We start from the raw sequence: 22,468 nt of genomic DNA on the forward strand, positions 1-22,468 counted from the left end.
AATGTTCTTAATCTCGCCAAAGACTGCCAGGCTTAACATGTAGCTTAGCGGTAAGAACATGACCTTTAAAGCTTCTAAAAGTGAAATGTGTCAGGTTTTCCTATCACCTTGTGGCAGTCGCATCATAAGTGCTAGTACTAAACAAGGACATAGCCAGTAAGTGTTTCCTTTATAATGACTTTTGCTATATTAGGAAGTGGAAGAGCTATGGACGTACTGGTTTACGAACCTCTCTATGTATTAACGCTTTCGAGGTAACGGTCTATAAAAGGTTTATTTTGTGTTATAGAGCCATAAACATATGGAAAATGGAGTTTCCCATTCTAACTATTCTCTAGGGAGTTCTTGACTGACCGTTTCTGTAATTTCCGAGCTTGCTGGGAGCCTTTAGTATGACCGAATAGCCAGCTGCCTTACTACAGGTTGTGCTCTTGCAGGACCACCCCACCAAATGACAACACTTCTGTAATTCATTGTCAGTCACTACTGGCATTACACAAACTGCCAACTAAGATCTTTTTTTCCCCATTTCATTTGCTACATACCCAAAGAAGGGGAGATGTTAGGTAGGTCTATAAAACCTAGTGTAATAGAACAGAGGAGGTTGGATGTATTCTTTTTGCAAGTTTTGATAAGTCCCCCATATTTTCTTCCTGATGGTCTTTAAAAGGAAACTGTCATGCCCCAAAACGTTATTTGCCTGTAGATATGGGGTTAATATGCAGGAGAATGGCATTAAAATCATACCTTGCTGCCCTTTTAGAAGTGCGCCTTCAGTGAAAAAATGAGCTTATATCAACCCTGCGGCCGCTGGCTTTCAATCAAAATGGTGGTGCGGAGAGCTGTTACAGTCTCTGTTCCCTGCCTTGTACACCGATAGCCTGCTTGGCAGTGTATGTGTGCAGAACAGGCTGTCAATCACAGTACCTGTGGACAGAGCACAGCACGCTCACTGTGTAGTGAGCGCTGATTGTGACTTTGACAAGAAGCAAGCAGCTGCAGGGAGGACATAAGTTCATTTTCTCCCTGTAAGTGCACTTCGAGTAAGAAGACAGGCATAATTCCAACACTATTTACCTGCAGATTAATCCCATATCTGCAGGTAGGCAACGTTGTCTCTTATTTGTAGTCTAATTACACTGAAAACGAAGCAGAAAATGACATCCCACCTGATCTATACTAGCCAATACTGCATCGGTGATGAGAATCACAAGGTGAAATTTGATGTAGTTCTAGAGTAAGTCAATGATAGGTCCTAGGATGTGGATAGTGATTTTATGTGAATATTTGGTTCCTTTTATCAAAATAGGAATATTAAAATTGTCATTGTTATCCATAGCAACCAGTCAGAGCAATGCTTTAGTTTTTCAAGAGTAGTTTAAAAAATGAAAGCTGAGTTCTGATTGGCTGCTATGGTCAAGATCTACAGTCTTATTGGTAAACAGGATTGATTAATGTGGCCCATAATGTTTCCATAGCAAAATAATCCTCAATATTTCAGATTCAACTAACAACAGAGAGTAAAATTCCCAAATCCTAATGAAAAATTAAAAGGACTCTGTCACCACATTTGATCTATCTAAACTATTAATGAGGGCATACAGGTTATAGAATGCAGAAAACAGTCATCCCTGTGTGTTGCATATCAGATAGATGTCTTGTTGTTGTTAAATAATCTTTTATCACTTGATATAAATTACCTCTTCCAGGCTCTGGGGAGGACGCTGCCTGGAAGATAACTCTGCCTCCAGAGATTATTTTACATGAAGGGGAGTGACCAGTGTGATGTGCAATGGCCACTCTCTGCTCTCCTGATAACTGACACATCTGCAGGTTACCCTCAGCTTCAGCTTCCAGCTCAGGAAGACAGGGCTGCAATATTGTTACAATACAGCAGAGCTGAGAGAGAAGCAAACACTGTGTTTGCAAGACGACAAATTTTGTTTCTCCTGTTCTGTGTCAGTTACTTGTCTCATGCTGGCAACTCCTTCATGTAAAATAAGCTCGGGAGACAGATTCTCATACAGATCCAGGCCCTCCCCATAGCCTGGAAGAGGTAATTTATAGATAAGAAAAACTTGGATTTCACTGGAATAAAACATCAGATCGTATATATCAATGCATCATCTTATGCAGCTCCCAATAACCTATATTTAAACGGTTAAGGAGGGTTGATCCTATTGACAGATTCCCTTTAAAAGAACTATGAGGTACACAAGACAAAGGTGATCCCATCTCCAAAGAAGACACCATTCCTTCTGAAACAACAATGATTTTTCAAGATTCTCAAGCTATATTAACATAAGGAATATGGGAAAATGTACTTCTTATTAATAATATATGCAGGTAGTGATTTTGGTAGGTACCACATGTAAATAATTGGTTGTCTACCTCACAAGCACTCATGCCTTCAGTGGATGACATAGCTAAATATCCAACACTAATATCAGCACTGATGATGGCTTTTGCAGCCACTTTGGCCTATGTATTGAGTGGGAAGATATTGGAGGAGATTTAACCTGCTTAAGTGCACCAAATATTTGCTGCACCCTTTAATAAATTTGGTGCATCTTCTGTGCCACCTGTGCTGTCCATGAGGCAGAAAAATTAAATTAGCTGGTACAGATTTCAGGTGATGATACCTGCAGTACACACGGGAAAGACCACGGGTATTTAAAGGTAAAGTGGGGTCTGTTGATTTTAAATACACTGCTCAAAAAAATAAAGGAAACACTTAAACAACAGAATGTAACTCCAAGTAAATCAAACTTCTGTGAAATCAAACTGTCCACTTAGGAAGCAGCACTGTTTGACAATCAATTTCACGTGCTGTTGTGCAAATGGAATAGACAACAGATGGAAATTATTGAAAATTATCAGGACACACTCAATACTCAATAAAGGAGTGGTTCTGCAGGTGGGGACCACAGACCACATCTCATTACCAATGCTTTCTGGCTAATGCTTTAGTCACTTTTGAATGTTGGTTGTGCTTTCACACTCGTTGTAGCATGAGACAGACTCTACAACCCACACAAGTGGCTCAAGTAGTGCAGCTCATCTAGGATGGCACATCAATGTGAGCTGTGGGAAGAAGGTTTGCTGTGTCTGTCAGCGTAGTGTCCAGAGGCTGGAGGCGCTACCAGGAGACAGGCCAGTACACCAGGAGACATGGAGGGGGCCGTAGGAGGGCAACAACTCAGCAGCAGACACTGCGACACTGCACCTGCGTTATACCGATTTTGGGGTGATGTATTAACTACCTGTTTTATTGTTATATAGCCTGCCAGCACTTTACTATGTTGTACGACATGTTAACATTGCACTATGTTTGTACGAGATATGGTGTCTTTGTACACTAGCTGATGGTAATATAGGCTATGTCCCCTATTGGTGCTATAACTGTGACCCTAAATGCTAACTATTGCTATTTTCCTATTATGGGTCAGTAGGCAAGGTTCTTAGTGTTCCCAGTGTCCCTTACGTATTAATTGTTTTTAGACACGTTTGGATGACTCTGTTGTCATCACTGTCTTTTTTGCCCTGCACTTTAAATAAAGCAATTTTACTATAAAAGACAAAAGGTTATCTTTGTTGGATCTATTTCCTCCTCCTTTTTCTCAATATATGTTTTGTGATAACCGTCTTGGTCCGATATTAGGGCAGCATTAGCTTTACTGGGAGTAATTACCTTCTATATATTTTTCCTTGCGATATTTTGTTTATCATTCTCCCAGATGCGATTGTATAGATACTTGCTGCTCATGGTTACCCCTATTCTATTTCACACTATGGTAATGCACAGCATCCAGGTTAATAGCCTATTAGTTACGCCTTTCTATTAGATCAGGCGGGCTGCCCAGCGCTATCCAAATGCATCCCATGTGAACAGACACCACAGTTTACAAGACCTCTTTTTGTGCTATTGCTGTTTAGTGTTAGGACTGTAAGCGTGGTGACCCGTGACGAGGGTTACGAGCTTACGCATTTTTGCCAAAATATCAACTAATACCTCACATTTTTTTATATGTGTTTTTTGCACTTTATTTTTCAGGATGCAGTTGTGCCCATTTGGTCTTGTAAACTGTGATGTCTGTTCACATGGGATGCATTTTGATAGCGCCGGGCAGCCCACTTGATCTAATAGAAGGGCGTAACTAATAGGCTGTTAACCTGGATGCTGTGCATTACCATAGTGTGAAGAGCGCCGCATGCAAGTCTTCATTGTGCATTTATATACCAAGCAACCGCCCCCTCCATGAAATAGTAGGCTGTGAGCAGTTGTCTCATTGGTATTCTTCCACCTGTGTTGCCGCCATATTAACTATATGGGTCCACTGCATCCTGATTTGTTTGGAGGCCTGGGCAGGTACGCATCTCTGCCTTTTTTTGCTGTGTTTTTGAATTTTTGGAATTTCAAGCCCTCTTTTTGTGCTATTGCTACAACATCCTTCAGCATGACCGGTTTGGCAGTGGGTCAGTAATGGTGTGGGGTGGCATTTCTTTGGAGGGCCACACAGTCCTCTATATGCTCGCCAGAGGTAGCCTGACTGCGACTAGGCACCGAGAAGAGATCCTCAGACCACTTGTGAGACCATATGCTGATGCCGTTGGCCCTGGGTTCCTCCTAATGCAGGACAATGTCAGACCTCATGTGGCTGGAGTGTGTTAGCAGTTCCTGCAAGATGAAGGCATTGAAAATATGGACTGGCCCGCCCGTTCCCCAGACCTGAATCCGATTGAACACATCCACCAACGTCACGTTGCACCACAGACAGTCCAGGAGTTGGCGGATGCTTTAGTCCAGGTCTGGGAGGAGGTCCATCCACCGCCTAATTAGGAGCATGCCCAGGCGTTGTAGGGAGGTCATACAGGCATGTGGAGGTCACACACACACACTACTGAGCATCATTTCCTTGTCTTGAGGCATTTCCACTGAAGTTGGATCAGCCTGTAACTTCATTTTCCACTTTGATTTTGAGCATCATTCCAACTCCAGACCTCCATGGGATATAAGTTGTGATTTATGTTGATAATTTTTTTGTTTTTATTGTTCTCAACACATTCCATTATGTAATGAATAAAGATTTACAACTGGAATATTTCATTCATTGATATCTAGGGTGTGGGATTTTAGTGTTCCCTTTATTTTTTTGAGCAATGTACATTGTAACAGTCCCACCCAGCAAAAATGTGGGATGATAAATAGGGAATTGTAATTATTGTAAGGCATATATACAGGAAGTGCACAGAATAATATATAATATATATAATGACCGATTCATTACTGTGCTGATATACTGAACACCTACAGAATAGTTGAGCATTGACTGCAGTTCCAACACTGCATCAACGGAGCAGGCAGTGTTTCGCAGGTAGAGGTCCACAAGTTATTGCTGTCCAGAACGCAGAGTAAATGTGTGATCGCTCTGATAAGCTTCTCAGTGGATTGCCTGAGACAGAGCTGCGACACATCTGTGGGTGGTGTCCAGATAGGCAATGAGGACCATCGTTGCGCAGGTAGCCCTGGGTGCAAAAGAGGGTGTGTGCACATGGTGACTTTTAGATGCCAGAATTCCCTCACTGTTTTCGAAGCAGTAGAGTGCTTTCCCTGAATCACCTTTTCTGATGCTTTCTTCTGTATATAACATGGTGGTATATAAAAAGATGGAACATATGCACAGCAAGTAGTTTTGACATTGCTTTATGGTCATCCTTTTTGTGCTTTTTCAGGAGGTTCCTAGTGGAATCTGCCTAAAAAAATGTTGTCTGCACATACCCTTAATGACTCAGCAATACACTCTAGAAACACTTTGCCTGATCATCCAGGAAGCAGTCCGGGAAATCTTTTGCTTCTGGACTCCTCTATGAGGCAGGCACTTGATAGATTAATATTTTCCAGATGAAAAAGTTCATCTTATAGTCGGAAAAATTTTGTACTTTCCACCCTAGACTGCTATGCAGACAACCTTTCACTTCCGTCCCATCATCCCAATACCTTACATACTTATGACTTGGGAGAGACATGAAATTTATTGCAAAAGTGTGAAATTAAGAAGCATGGTATTTCCCTATGTTTAGTCTTGCCTGAATAGAATACTCCTTTATAAGACTGGAATGAAAAAAAAATAGTAAATTATAAAAGAAAAAAATGTCTATGAATGCACCAGTTGTAACTCGCTTGAAAATCTAGTCTGGTATGTGGCATCAAAAATGTAATTTAATGACATGTATGAAAAGAAAATCCTGGACAAAAAATGTTAAGTATTTTGTGATTTGCACCTGTCCAAAGTTACAGTAACTTAAAGTATGATAGACAAATAGTAAATTTTCTACTGAATTTGCTACAATTGCTATCATTATTGCATTAAACGTACGGTTCAAATTGTACTGGCATAGCGGGCACAAAAGTAGTGTTAGAACAGCTTGTATTATAGCACTAGATTGCTTTTCTGCTTTGAAAATTAGTTTTATTCTTCTGCATCCTTTTTTATGTAGAAAAAAATAACCACTATTAGGGCATATGAATATGATAAAACAGAAGTTCCGAGCTCTATGATCTAGAACGGAAAGTAGTTTACAAATAGCTCCCCCTGTGGTGGACCTGAATGCTGGAGGTGTGAGAAGTTGAAGCAGCTGATTGCAGTGATGGCTCCCATCTGAAAAAGGGGGGGTCTTCGTGAGTCATCGCGTTTAGAAGTATGGTAAATCCCTTCATTTGGTAGGGACCTCATTTTTTTGCATTGTATTTTGTGTTCTGATCGTACAAGGATGTAAAGCTGGCTATAGACATGTGATTTGTGTCTTGGCCAGCAGCCTTTCCCCCTTGTTCTTCCATAAATAAACAAGTTCAGGTGTAAGCAGGGTGTTTCCAGAGTGGGAAAGGCAGATGCCATACATGTCAGGAGTTGGCCAACATTAACATACAATGGGTTGAAATCCAACATGTCCAGTCCTTATTTCTACCAAATTAAGACACTAAGGGGAAGTCAGCCATTCATAGAAGTACAATTATTAGTAAGTCAACCAAAGATTTTTATCCATGGACAGCTTTCTTTTGAGGATTAATTGGGACTTGGATGTGTAGCACAGTGGTGGAGGCACTGAAGTCACGGACTAATCTGTACCACCAGCTTGCTCAAGAGTGGGCTGCTCTGTCTCCTCTTGCTGTTCAATTGCATTTCTGCAGAGGAACACAAGACTATATGGAGGTCACCTTTAGTTTTGCTTCCCTTATCGCCACATGAGTGTGTAAGCATCGAATGGGCATTCGAAGAGGGGAGACATTCCACATGGCCCCTTCCCCTTATTTATGTCAGGGGGGTAACAGCAGAGGAAGCTGCCGCCTCCTCCCTCCACATGCAGGGGAGAGGGTTGGAGAAGACCCTGAGACTGAATGAAAGAGGCAGAGCAGGAGGATGGCACAGAAAGCAAAGAAGTGGAGGGCAAAGGCTTTTGCATACGAAGGGGGTGGAGCAAGAAGCAGACAGGAGAACCTGTAACTCAGAGGAAGGGTGGACTGGAACTGTTAGCAAGAACCGAGAGCAGTTTAGAGAAGAGAGGGGACCAATCTCAGGAAGGGAGTGGCATCTGCATTACTATGTATGTAGATGAAAGGGCTGACCCAATATCCTATACCTGGCATGTTGGGGCGTGGCTTAATGGGCATTAATTGAATTGCCTGTTGGTGTTGGCAGGGCCTAACTGTTCTGCGGACCTAGTGGTCCTCCCTGTGGGTAATCCAGTGCTTCACCGGCAAAAAAGCCAAGTACTGTACATTACATTGCTGTGTACTTGTATTGTGAGTGAACTGCGTAATACGTTTCTGCTGCATGTATGTAATGTGTGGAGTTATGTGCTGCATGTATGTAATGTGTGGTGTTATGTGCTGCATGTATGTAATGTGTGGTGTTATGTGCTGCATGTATGTAATGTGTGGTGTTATGTGCTGCATGTATGTAATCTGTATCTAATTTGTGAATACCAGGTAAAATGCACATTCAGTGCATGAGTGAAAGGTGTGGCATATACCTCATCTGTGAGTAACGTGTTGGTGGCAAGCATCCAGTATGTAATTGATGCCTGTGTGGCATGTGTTTAGCAGGGGGCTCAGATACAACACTGCTTGCGTAGAGCCCTTTGCTATCATCAGCGGCTGTCACTGCAATGATTCATATGTTATATTGTAGACCTTGCTGAATAGACAGCAATATTTATTAGGTGGGTGCTGCTTTGTACCTGGCAGTACAATAAAGCTACTATTGGGCAATAGACACTAATGACAGCATTACAGTTAGGGGTCGAGTTCCCGCCTCTGCACATGGGGAATCTCGGGCCATCTCCGCTGCAGTCTCCCATTCTTCTCCTGCCGCAGTGGAGCCTGCTCAGCGGAGACGTCGGTCCCAGCGTCTCGCTCAGTCTGACTCTGTGCAAAGGGTTACTGCTGCTTTTCCAGCTTCTGCCATTGAAGCCAGTGTTGGGCAGCGGCGAGCAGTCGCTTTTGGGACTAAGTCCTGCTTTTCCCCTTCTGAGCATGCCCAGGGTAAGATCTCTCATTGGAGATCGAGGGTCACATGCTTAGATATTGCAGCAAGACCCATTGGTTCTCCAGGACGGTCCTGAAGATCCTCCGGCTCTGTGGCAATCTCTCATTGGTTCTTCTAGGAAGGTCCTGTACGTGCTGCAGCTATATAAGGTCTGCATGGCTGCACGGCCATGCGCTAGTATCAAATCTAAGTAATGTGCTTTGCGCCAGTGTGGTTATGTGAAAATGTATTCAGGGACCCGGCTAAAATAAGTCCCTAGAATACCGGCACCTCCGGTGAGGAGATTGTATGAGTGTGTTCAGGGACCCGGCTGAAATAAGCCCCTAGAATACCGGCTTCTCCGGTGAGGAGATTGCGTGTTGCATAACCACTGACTGCTATCAGCTTGGCAGTAAGCTTGTGCTCCTGTGAGGCTAACAGGGCACAGTGCTTTCCTTTCACGGCTACTCTGTGAGGAAACAGAGCTAGTCTATACCGTCAAACAGTGCCGCCATTCGCTAGCAGCAGGTTCCTCCTGCACGGTGGACCCCGGGCTGCGAACGCACCATTTATAATAAACATCTCTATTTACTTGGTGCGTTCCGCTAGCCCTAACAATTACTTATAGGGAACTTGTGAGCCCAATCTAAGTCATGAAACAAGGGACAAGATGCTACACTACATAGTATCAGAATGTTACAACGTTTTACTCTCCATTCAGTAAAGTGAGCAGTACTACAATGGGGACTAGGCAGGGTCTCCTCGCTGCTAGCATATGTACTGAGCCGTGATTGATGTCCCTGTTGGCATCGGAAACTGTAATGTATGTGGTAGCAGCACACTAACGAATGAAGCCAATTTGTAAGTCAGTTTCTACAACATTCATAGGCTACTGATTTAACAAGGGGTATGTTCAACATTGTATTACCATACAGTATAGAAGTGTGCCCCTGAAATTGGTGCATATTACTTTTAGGATGGTACTACCATGTGGCTACTGAAATAGTGCCATGAATATAGTGTTAGCCTGAAAGTAGCATTCACCCATTAAATACTCTTCAATTGTCAAAAAAGCACACAGAAAAAAAGGAAGACCTCCTGAACAAGTTGGTAAATCCCCTAGGTGCTGCCTTAACCCTCCCCGTGATTTCTGGTGTACAATGGTGGATGTCATAATATGGAGCCCTGGCATCCAGTTGCTCAATCAGCTGGTGAGGGTATCTACCATTTAGATGCTTGCCAAATCTTTGTTGATGGTCACAATAGTTCCATAAACCAGGTATAGACATTTTAATTCATTGTGTGCTGCAATGAGAAATGTCTAGAGGAGTTTCCCCTATATGTCAAGCGTCCTGGGCGCTCCGCACTGATCCCTCCGCAGCCCCTTTCCTTCTGCTCTTGAGTGACAGCTCTGATGGTCTTCTGGATGGACACCACCACCATCACTAATAATGAAGGAATTCTCTTGTATGGTCAGCAGCATGATAATGATTTGTTCATTGTATAACAGTATTTTTTCCTAAGTTGATGATTGTAAAGTGGTAGTGTACATTTGGTCCTGACTGAAAAAACAAGTGTACCTTTTCTCACCATGTAGCCACAGGCTGAGGAACACTATTGTAGATATACAGGGGATTGAAGCACTTTTCTGTGAAATTTGACACACCATTAGTGTCAGTATGTTAAATCATTTATTTATTTATTTTGTAAAACAATGAAGAAAGAGAAAAACTTAAGATACTAAAGCAATGGTGGGAGTAGACTTGTTCAACATATAATAGGTCAAACACTTCTCAAAGGACTACCATTCAGAATACCTGAAAATGTCCGCTTTATACCGCAGACAACATGCTTACCTGATATTTCTAGCACTTTACAAAGGAGAAAGTTTAATGGATTCCAATTCCAAAAGCAGAGGAAGTAATAAAAAAGTGGCCGCCACCTGTCCTGTGCATTGTCTATGTATGTGCAAATCTCATGCCCGTGTATCACTGTGGTACTCACCAATGCAGTATGGACAGCACTGACCCTTCCTCAGAACTGGTCTCTCACAGGTTACAGGCGGACAGGACTCAGAATAGCAGCTGATCATCCCATCCATGCAGACACAGCTTGTGCAAACATTGGGTTTCCAAGACTCGGCTGCCAGGAAAATGTCTCCTTCATCATTTTTGCAGTAGCTGGGCAGACTGTCATTACCCGGTACAGAAGGTTGAAGAGATTCATCTGGAAGATTGAATGTAAACATTTAGTGGCAGGAAGTGTCGACTCAAATCTCTTAATCTGGGCAAACTAAATGGATATCAGGTACAAAATGTTTTTTTTTTTCCCTGGCACGACATACTATACAGCCTGTGTCCGGCCTTTCCAACACAAGCTAATTTACAGGGTGGAAAATACATCTGAGCGTTCCATTTTAGAAAGACACACTTAAATGTGACCTTCCTATCCACCACACGGATAAGTCTAAGAGCATAGACTAACTTCTGTTTCATTATCAAAGATCAGCTTCTTGCTGGGTTTCCTGTTACCTGGCTCCACTTTGGGAACCTGTGATGTGGTGACCTTACTACAAAAATCTACACTTTACTCTAAAATGTGCCGATGTATTAAGAGAATATATACTTTAAACAGGGGGCTAGAAAAAGAGAGGCCACGACACAAAGGTGCCCCCCACACCAGATTTTCCCTGCCAGGCTCTTCATGATTGAGGGGTCTCTATACACTTATAGGAACAGAATTGTAAATCATGGACAACCAGACAGGTAGAAGCTGTTGGGTGTCCGCTTCTGTGACTAGTCATCTCTGACACTTTCCAGGAGCCCTGTTTAATGTATATAAGTATGTATTTGTCTATATTTGCCCCGTATTCACATGTAAAGCGCCATGGAATAAATGGCGCTATAAAAATGTATAATAATAATAAATAATAATAATAAAGGAGCCTTTGCCTAATTTAAGCAGCCCATAGTTTGGGCAGAATTAATCACAAATCACATTCCCTTTAACTGCTAATTACTGTGCATTTACACTGGACTGAAAGCCCCACACACATCAATTACAATTCCTAGATATGATACTTAACTTCAGGCTCAGGTTAGATTTAGGTTAAGGTACCGTCACACTCAGCGACGCTGCAGCAATATAGACAACGAGCCGACCTAAACTAGATCGCTGGAGCATCGCTGTTTAGGTCGCTGTAGAGACGTCAAACACAGCAACTCCAGAACGATGCAGGAGCGATCCAGTGACGTAACGGCGACTCACTTCTCGTTCTTGCTGGTTGTTAGCTCCATGTCAAACAGCCGGAGTGTACCGATCCGACACACATCTAGGGGCTCCGACCAGCGATGGCACAGCGGGATCCATATCGCTGCTGCGTGTCAAACACAACGAGATCGCTATCCAGGACGCTGCAACGTCACGGTCTCACGGATTGTTGTCGTTCTCTTTGCAAAGTTGCTGAGTGTGACGGTACCTTTAGTGTCACTCTGGTAAGTTAGATGTGAGATTGTGGCATATCTAGAGTACAATAAACATACAAAAGCACACTAGAGTAATGTTTAACTTCAATCCTGTGTCAACAGGGGTTCATGTTTGTCAAATTCTAAGTGTCCACACAAGTGTAGAAGCACAAGCAGGTCAGAGCTGTAACACAGACAGTGTTAACAACTTACTTACTGTAGCTACCAACAGTGACTTACCAACCCAATCAGCAATGCCAACAATTCCATCTAAGGCTACGCTCACATTAGCGTCTTTGGGCGCAGCGTCGTTGACGCAACCCAAAACACATGTCAAACCGCATACACAACGCAGCGTTTTTTGACGCATGCATTGTCCTAAAATGTTATTATTCTTGACACAATTGAAGATAAAAAATGCCCAAAACAGTGTCTAGACACTATAAAGAGAAAGACCACCAATGGGATAGAAGAGGGTGGGTGTAATGGAATTTGTGTATATATACCCTTGCAGAGATGAATTCCTCCCATTTTGCTTGTGTTTCCAGCATCAAGATGGAGCGTCCCATGGAGAGTATCTACATGAATATGGAGTTGGATTTTGCATTGGCTAATGCTCTTGTCACTGTCTAGACACTTCCTCACTTGTTTTTTACTCAAAAGGCACATGCGTCGAACAACGCGGGTCAACGCAGGCACCTGCGCCCTATGCGTTTTACATAGACACTAATGTGTTTTTTTGGCGCATTTACAACGCAAGTGCGTTGTATGCGTTGTTTACCGGAAATTTGGCGCAGGAAAAATGCAACATGTAGCGTCGGCCGCGCCCTGTCTGGTGTGCCCAAATGACGCATGCATCGTACAACGCTTGACAACGCATACCGGCGCATGTTCATGCGCCTCCCATGTTAAAGATAGGGCGCATGACGCATGCGTCGGTATCCGTCGATGACGCTGCGCCCAAAGACGCTAATGTGAACGTAGCCTAAGGCTCATCAATCAATAAAAAAGGGGCTTAGCAATAAGCATACAAAATAATTGGCCAAAAGGATCGGGAGGGAATTTAAGAATCTTAAAAATATATCTAACTGATGCTGGCCGCATGACATAGTCCCTGAAACCTTGATGAAGCTGGATCATGGCGAAACATGTTAGGGAATGACAGGAGTAGAGGAGGACAGTTTTTAACTTTAAATGACTGCCATTTTTGCATATTTGTCCTAGTTACTATATATCCAACACTGTCCTATTCATTTATTTAAGTTTTGTTATTACATCTGTTGACATTTGTTAATGTGTAATGTGTCTAAGGGTTTTTCCGTCTGTCTGTCTGTCTGTCCTGGAAATCCCGGCTCTCTGATTGGTCGAGGCCGCAAGGCCTCGACCAATCAGAGACCGGCACAGCATCGACGTAGAAATCCCGCGTCTCTGATTGGTCGAGGCCGCCAGGCCTCGACCAATCAGCAACGGGCACAGCGACGATGATGTCATAAAGGACGTAGAAATCCCGCGTCTGATTGGTCGAGGCCGCCAGGCCTCGACCAATCAGCAACAGGCACAGCGACGATGATGTCATAAAGGACGTAGACATCTCACGTTTCTGATTCAGCGACGGGCACAGTATCGACGTAGATGTCATAATGGTTGCCATGGCGACGATGATGTCATAAAGGTTGCCTCGACCAATCAGCGTCGGGCACAGCGTGCCGCGAATTCTGGAATCATCATTGTCCATATACTACGGGGACATGCATATTCTAGAATACCCGATGCGTTAGAATCGGGCCACAATCTAGTTCAGAATAAGCTCCCATGTGTATACTGCAATGTGTAAATGTTAATTCAGGATTAGTGAGGTAAAATGCTTGCTAGAAAGCTCAGCATGATTTTTCTGTGTTTCCCTCTGCTTGTTGTTGTTGTTTCTGACTCTGCACACCACTACTCCTCTTCCCACTCTATAGACTATCATGTGCTGTGCAATCTGGCAACACATTGTGCTGGCAATCCATCTTGTCTTGTTCAGAACAAATTAAGATGTTTTTCTTGAGTCCATGATAAGAAGGAGAGAAGAAGGAGATGAAGTGGATCATAAGTTGTTAAAGAGGCAGATTTCCCTGATAAGATATCTTACAAAAGTTTCCTATATTCACATGTTCTACTGATTTATACAAGGTTTGTCGAAAGTACATTCCTATTTAAAGGTACCAAATTCAACAAAAAAAATTAGACTTTGCCATTTTTATGAAAATGATCCAAAATCACATGCTCATGAGTGAGAAGTATGTGATTGTTTAGGATTATCAAATACTATAAGGTGAAATGAGAGCCTATTGTTTTCAATCAATGGGATGTCAACCAGGTGTGAGTCGGCAACTTGTTTTATTTAAAGAACAGGGATCTATCCATATCTGTTCGTCACAATATGTTTGTGAATGTGCATCATGGAAAGAAATAACGGAGATTTCTGAGGATCTCAAAAAAAGAGTTGTTGATTCTCATAAAGCTAGAAATGGTTACAAAACTTCTCTAATGATTTTGTCAATTTTGGGATCTACCAATACACAGTCAGACAGATTGTTTACCAAAAGAGGAAATTGAAGAGCGTTATTACCCTCACCCAGAGTGGTAAGCAACAAAGATCACTCCAAGAACAAGATGTATAAAAGTCCACGGGGTCATCAAGGAACCTAAGGTAACCTCTAAGCAACTAAAGGCCTCTATTACATTAGCTAAAATTAATATTCATGAGTCTACCTTAATGAGGACACTGAACAACACTGGTGTGCATTGCAGGATTGCAAGGAGAAAGCAACTGTTCTCTAAAAAGAAGACTGTTGCTGATCTGCACTTTACTAAAGATAAACTGGACCTACCAGAATGCAACTGAACAATATTTAATTTGCACATGAGACCAAAAAGAGTCTTTTGGTTTAAATGTGATGTGTAATTTTTCTAGAAAGAAAAACTGCATTGCAACATAAAAACTTCATCGATGAAACGCGGTGGTAGTATCACGATTTGGGTTGGTTTGGCTGCCTCTGAGCCAAAACTGCTTGCCATCATACATGGAACAATTAATTCTAAATGTTATCAGCAACTTCTAAAGTTAACTGTCAGGACATGTGTACATGAGCTGAATCTTAACAGAATGTGATTGATGCAGCAAGACAATAACCCAAAGCACACAAGTCGACCTAGAAACTAATAGTTAAAGAAGAATACAGTTAAAGGGGCATTCCTACCTCCAAAATCTTACCCCAATATGTAGCAGGTGTAATAATAATAATAATAATATTAGCAAATACCTCCAATTAGAAATATAGTATAGTTTTTCTGATTCGCTATGTCTCTGTCCTCATGTGCAGGCATTGCAGGACCTTAGGTATCCATAGTTACGACCACTAGCAACTAGCTATCTAACTCACTTTATAAGTGGACGTAACCATGGATACCTAAGGTCTTGCAGTGCCTGCACATGAAGAAAGAGACAGCAAATAAAAAAAACTATACCACATTTCTAATTGGAGGTATTTACTAGTATTATTATTACACCTACTACATATTTGGATAGGATCTTAGAAATGGGACTGTCTCTTAAAGTTTTAGAATGACCAAGACAAAATCCTGACCCTTATTGTAAAGAAATGTTGTGGTAGGACCTGAAGTGAGCAGCTAATGGAAGAACACCCAAGAGCACAACAGAGCTGAAATGATGGACTTAAATTCCTCCAAGACAATGTGCAGGATTAATCAAGAATTAAAATAAATATTTAGAAGAATTATTGCTGCAAAAGAGGTTCACACCAAATACTGAATGCAAAGGTTCGCATACTTTTGCCAATCTCAGACAGACATGTGATATTGGATAATTTTCCTCAATAAACTAAATTAAAATGACAAATTCTAATATTTTTGACTTATTAATTTTATGTGGTTCTCTTTGTCAGCATTTAGGACATTAGTAAAAATGTGATGTAGTTTTAGGTCAAATTTATTCAGAAATATGGAAAATTCGGAGGGGTTCACAAACCTTCAAGCTCCACTTTACTCAACCAGGACTATATAGGGTGCAATTCCATTTGAATGATTGATGAACTCTGTGCTAAATCAATCTTGTAGATCCTAACATGGTGACATATTAAACAACCCGTTAGATTCATGACAGAGTGCTTCATCCAGCCCCATTTAGATATGGCTGAGTTTGATATTGGACCTTCACTTGACTTATTCATCTTTTTCCTTTCAATCTCAGAGTATATTCACTTGTAAAATGTATTAAGTATATGCAAACATGTGTATAGCTGCATTGTCACATTGCATATTTAAATCATTGCTTATTTTTTCTTTTCGAAAATATAAAAAAAATCTATAACCACCTAGATCTGCTGGGACTTTCAGATATCTGAAAGGTAATCAGGGCTGTGGAGTCGGAGTCGTGGAGTCGGAGTTAGTTTTGGCTGGAGTCGGAGTCGGTAGAAATGTACCGACTCCGGCTTTAAAAAAAATGTATTAATATTTCATAATTGAACTTTCATATGAATTTTATAAATGTTACTCAAATATATATGTTCTATCAAACTATGAACAACAGTGATAAGCAGTTCTGCTGGAGATAGAGACATTTCTTACTTCTTCTAATCTTATACTTGGTTAACCTCATGCTGCCCCAACCCCCCTACTTACAATGTATGAAACTGAAAGTGAAAATGTGTTGCAAATTCTTAGTAGTAAAGCTCCTCGACTAGACTAGATGTTTGGTGTGCGTCTTCCAAGCATCTCACAGCTGCTACTCAGAAGAGGAAGACTGTAAGAAGTGGTCTGATTACTTATATGATGGTGAGAAACTGAATAAGCACGATGTTAATATTTGACAACAGTAAATTTATTGTTACGAATTGGCCATTTATGAAGGAGTCGGAGTCAGAGCCGGAGTCGGAACCTGATAAAATCCAGGAGTCGGAGTCGGAACTGTGGCTTAGCGACTCCACAGCCCTGAAGGTAATAACGTTCAATGTTGGGAATAACCCATTAAAGGAGACCTTACAATTGATACATGCTGCCCAATCCATGATCTGCATGTATTAGACAGTGGACTACACAATTTCATCCATGTATGTTAAATTCCAAACCTGATGGAAAACTGCTGCAAATCCGCAGCGGCCAATCCGCTGCGGATCTGCAGGCAAATACGCGACGTGTGCACATACCTTAAGTCAAACTTGCCATGTTTCTTGGATGGGTTTCAGGAGATTTCTGATTGTGGTGTAAATCAGAATTTGTTTTCCGTAACCCCAATTCCTTTTTCCAAACCATGCTTCTCCAAAATGTCAATTATAATCTGCTACCCGTCCCTGAATGTACGTCCTGCCAAAGAATAGCCTGATGACAGAGCTTTCCTGCATCGTACACAATGAACCTTCCAGAAATTCCAGGAGCTTTCAGCAACACTCAGGAGACTTGATAACTTTACTGTGAGGTCTCCCCTTTTTCCTCAAGTCTCTCAGATGTTCTTTAAGACTTCTTTACAGCTAGTAAGACACACTGCTTGCTAGGGAGGGACTGTCTAAAAACGTAAAAACTTTCCATGGTACCTCTTGTCAATGTTTATCTACTGTAGCAACATGTCTCAGGGAATTCACATCTTCAGCTGCAGATTAAGGAGAGGGAACATGAGGGACAAGGATGTTTGGAAGTACAGTACAGACCAAAAGTTTGGACACACCTTCTCATTTAAAGATTTTTTGTATTTTCAGGACTTTGAAAATTGTACATTGACACTGAAGGCGTCAAAACTATAAATTAACACATGTAGAATTATATACTTAACAAAAAAGTGTGAAACAACTGAAAATATGTCTTATATTCTAGGTTCTTCAAAGTAGCCACCTTTTGCTTTGATGACTGCTTTGCACACTCTTGGCATTTTGGTCTGTACTGTATTTTGTAGCTTAAAATGTTGATCTGTGATGCAATAAACTAATCAGAATCCTCCTCTAGGACCTGCTAACAAGAATCAGTTCTTCCCATTATCACAGAGATGTCCTATTATTGAATGGCAGCAGAAAATACTACATTTGCCCTCTGCTAATTTCCCGATACAAAATCAATGGCGGCTTGTGCCCCTCTATACACAAAATTCATTTATGGAACATTGTTATAAAGTATCACTACATAAACAGATCTGTATGAGAAGAAATAATAATTTATTTGCCTCTGCGCATGCACAAAAAGGAAGACTACAACCATCCATTGCAGGGAGTAGAATTTTGATTTCTTTGTTGTCCGATTGCTGTGCAAGTTACTTTCTCATTTTTCATGTTTCTAATTTTTTTTAACCATGTTGGTCTCAAAAACAATGTCCCGCCTGCACTGGGCTCACCATCTTATAAAGGCCAATCACTACTATGTCATTGATTTCTTAGACATGAACAAGCTTTTCCTTCTGATAACATACAAGAACATTGGGTTTCACCTTCACTTATTTAGCTTGTATACTGTATGTAATTTTGTAAGCAAACCAATATAATTGTTGGAGAGGGTGATTGTAAAAATAGATTTCCCATTCCAGTGTTGGTTACGTCCTCTGGGCAGAATATCTACTTTCTTATGTGTTTTAGAAGATAAGCAAAAAAAAAAATCTATCAGCTCTGAGAGAAACACAGAAGTCAGATAAAAAGGAGGAAAACCAAGAGTCAATTTATAAGCTTGTGTCTGTTCTCTACAAAACCTCAAGATATTGCCTGAAACTGGCCGTAGATATACAAGACATAGATATTTAATACTGTCATCACAACTGCAAGTAATCCTGATTTTTAAGGACACATTAGAGATTTGACCTTGGTTATAGAATAGGTGCAAACGATACAAAAGCTCCAAAGACGAATATCATAATTCTTATAGTTGTAAATTAAAACATTGTTAAACTTGAATATTTACCAATAGATCTAAGGCAAATGATGGTGAAATATGTCTATTTTGTTTTTCCAATATATCCTAATTAATAGTAGCCTGTAGACTGTGAGCCCTCGCGAGCAGGGTCCTCTCTCCTCCTGTACTTGTGTGTGTCTTGTTTTACTCATGTTTATTGTACTTGTCTATATTTGTCCCGTTCACATGTAAAAAGCTATAATAATAATAATAGAGATGAGCAAATCGATTTGAGGTGAATTACATTTGCCCAGAATTTTTCCCAAAATTCTGATTCTCATGAATTGGCTTGACGCTGGAAGCCACTGTTAAGCGAGAGGATGTTGAAGTGGATGTCGTGTAATGCAGAAGGAATAAAGGAGTGAGATGCGTGGAGGACCAGACGGTGGGTGGGTGGTGAGATGACTATCATGTATACTTTCTTTTCACACTTCATTTATCATGCTTTGAGATCTTGGTAGACCCCAGAAAAAAATAAGGAACATTTGATTTGCATCGACTACATTTGATGTAAGTTGAATATCCTGGGCAAATTCGAGCAAACTGACAAATTCTAGTTTTGGTACATTTGCTTATCACTACTTATGTTCTTCCTGGATTTACAGGCTGATATTTCAATAAAGAACTTTATTTTATATAAGAAAATTCTCAAAATCTGGGTTAAATTCAGAGAAAATAGGGGATCACATTTTCATACTAAATTTGGTAAAACTAACTACTGGAGAAAGCTTTTCTATTGGCTTAATCAATTGAATATTGCCATGTTCTAATTTAGATGGTATCGGCTCTATTTTATTTGTGTTGACAATCAGTATAATTATTGACATTCTAGTAACAAATAATATGGAGCACACAAAAAAGCAAAAAAAAAAAACATGACAAATTTAGTAAAAAAGTAATGACATACCGTATTTTCCGCTTTGTAAGACGCACTTTATTTCCCCCAAATTTGGGGGGGAAATGTGGGTGCGTCTAACAAAGCGGATATACCGCTTACCATTACAGGCTGGGAGGAGGGGGTGTCCGCCGCCGCTACCGCCTGCCGCCGCTGTCGTCCGCCGCCACTGCCGGGGTTGTCCGCTGCTGCCCCGGGTGATGCTGAAGGCTCCGGTGCTGCGGGGGGCTCTGGCGACATATTGTGAAAGACCAGAGCCCCCCGGCAGTTCTTCCATGCGTTCCAGTATGACTAATTCCGGGAAAATGGCCGCCGGAATCTCGGGAGATGAGATTTCAGCGCTGAGATCTCATCTCTCGAGATTCCGGCGGCCATTTTCCCGGAGTTAGTTCCAGTATGACTGACTCCGGGAAAATGGCCGCCGGAATCTCGGGAGATGAGATTTCAGCGCTGAGATCTCATCTCTCGAGATTCCGGCGGCCATTTTCCCGGAATTAGTCATACTGGAACGCATGGAAGAACTGCCGGGGGGCTCTGGTCTTTCACAAAATGTCGCCAGAGCCCCCCGCAGCACCGGAGACAGCCCTACAGCACAGGAGCCCCCTGCAGACCCCTCATCCCAGCCTGCAGCAAAGGAGCCCCCTGCAGACCCCTCATCCCAGCCTGCAGCAAAGGAGCCCCCTGCAGACCCCTCATCCCAGCCTGCAGCACAGGAGCCCCCCTGCAGCACAGGAGCCCCCTGCAGACCCCCTCATCCCAGCCTGCAGCAATGCTCCACTCCTGCCTCCGGCAACGAGCCTGGGACCCTGATCCACCACAACCACAACCCCCGGTAAGTAATAAGACGCATGGATTATAAGACGCCCCACCAATTTATTAAAAAATAGTTTTTTCCTATTTTTCTCCTCAAAATTTGGGGTGCGTCTTATAATCCGGAGCGTCTTACAAAGCGAAAAATACGGTACTCAAAAGTTTCTAAAAGTCATATCGCAAACCTTCCAATATGTGCTCCTGAATGTATTCTTTACGTAACTGAAATCTGGCACCGCAAAACTGTTAAATTAAACATTTCCACGGCTGTTCGACTGCACAATAGAAACCTTAACAAAAAATCCTTTACATCTGGAAAGATGAAAGAATAAGGTCCAACGAATCTCAAAGGAACTTTTTTGCACTACGTCAGCTTGATGTTTCACCAGTAATTACTGAATAAATGTGGAAATACTAAGTATCAAACTCTACAGCTGCGTTGTTTTAAGGGACTAACAGATTTCCTACTGAATATTCAATGTGCCTCAGACAAAAGACCCTACAGTGTGTGAGAGACGTATCTTCCTTTATGTTACTGCCGGTGTATCAGCCACTGTGTGAATAAAAGAGATTGGCAATGTAGATTGGTGCCTTGCTTCCTGAAGCTCAGATTCAGAACCACAGCATCTGTTCCTTCACGTGCCCTTCGCATGCAATCAGAAAAGCATAAGTATACCTTAGGGAATATGATCTTAGAAAACAAAGGACAAAAACCTACATTTTAATGGGATATCCCGACCTCAACAAATAAAGCAAAGTCACCGTATAAGGAAAAGTTAGGCAACTTCACAACGTACATTGTAGGTCAAATGATTATTGTGTCTTTGAAGATGTCTGCCAGTATTGATTGAATGTGAACCTTCATTGTTTACTTCACAAAGGATTAAAATCTGTCCTGGTACATAGCTCGACACAAAAAAAAGGTATTGTAATGAGCCGCATACCTGCAAGATCATGACCAATTTTTGTCCTCACGGGGTACAAACATTTGGTGGAATATCTTACACTTCCCAAGTGCATGAGCATTGTAGCATACGTCCAAGACTCTCCCCAACTATACTGTGATGAGTTTCTTCCATATGGAAGTATATTGAGTGTATATTCCAAAGCTTCATAATGCTTCTTTGCCTGTTACATTAGATGTGTTTTGGAAAGTATCAAAATATTCTTTGTGAATGGATCGTAACCTAATGATTCGCAGACATAAACAACTATACAGTAACTATGCACTTGAGAAGGGTTATGGCAGTCATCCGCTAAGCTTTCAGGTACATGACAGCACACTCAGGAACTGCATGGTGTTAACAATGTAATAGCATGACAGCCTACTCGCAGTTTCCTTTCCTGTTCTATTTCTGGAGTATTGCTACATCTGTATCAGATTACCCTACTTAGTAAGATAAGACCTCTCAACGCATTCGGTCAGGAAAAAAATGTGATATTCATTACAAGTCTTAAAATGCCTCTATGAAATTTGTAACATGTTTACTAATTTATTGTACTTTTGGGCATTAACTGGCTAGCAGAAAACTATGTTAAGGGAATGAACAGTGACTTCCACCTAGGAAACTGAACCACACAATACTTAAAAAGATTTTCTCTTAATCCCAATGTATTACCCATTCACAGGACAGGCATAAAGTGTCTAATCACTCATGTTCTGGACACTGGACAACCATCGATCACAAACATGCCACCACTCAAATCATTGTTTATATGACTGAGATTGCCAAGTACAACCCCAATGCCAATATAGTTGGGACGCTTTGTAAAATGTAAAAGAATGCAATGTTTTTGAAATCACTCAAAGCCATAATTTATTCACAACAGAACATAGAACACAGATC

At 41.5% G+C, this 22,468-nt stretch overlaps 1 protein-coding gene across 1 annotated transcript in view; it reads right to left on the bottom strand.

The window, feature by feature from the left end:
* CRIM1 (cysteine rich transmembrane BMP regulator 1) overlaps positions 1-22,468 on the bottom strand; it is a 973,879-nt gene that overhangs the window by 48,933 nt on the left and 902,478 nt on the right. Inside the window, exon 13 of the mRNA XM_069769103.1 lies at positions 10,530-10,751. Within this exon, the coding sequence (XP_069625204.1) occupies positions 10,530-10,751 (222 nt within the window). The remainder of the gene's footprint in view (positions 1-10,529; positions 10,752-22,468) is intronic.

The sequence above is a fragment of the Ranitomeya imitator genome, chromosome 5 (genome assembly GCF_032444005.1).
Source record: "Ranitomeya imitator isolate aRanImi1 chromosome 5, aRanImi1.pri, whole genome shotgun sequence".
Taxonomy (NCBI): domain Eukaryota; kingdom Metazoa; phylum Chordata; class Amphibia; order Anura; family Dendrobatidae; genus Ranitomeya; species Ranitomeya imitator.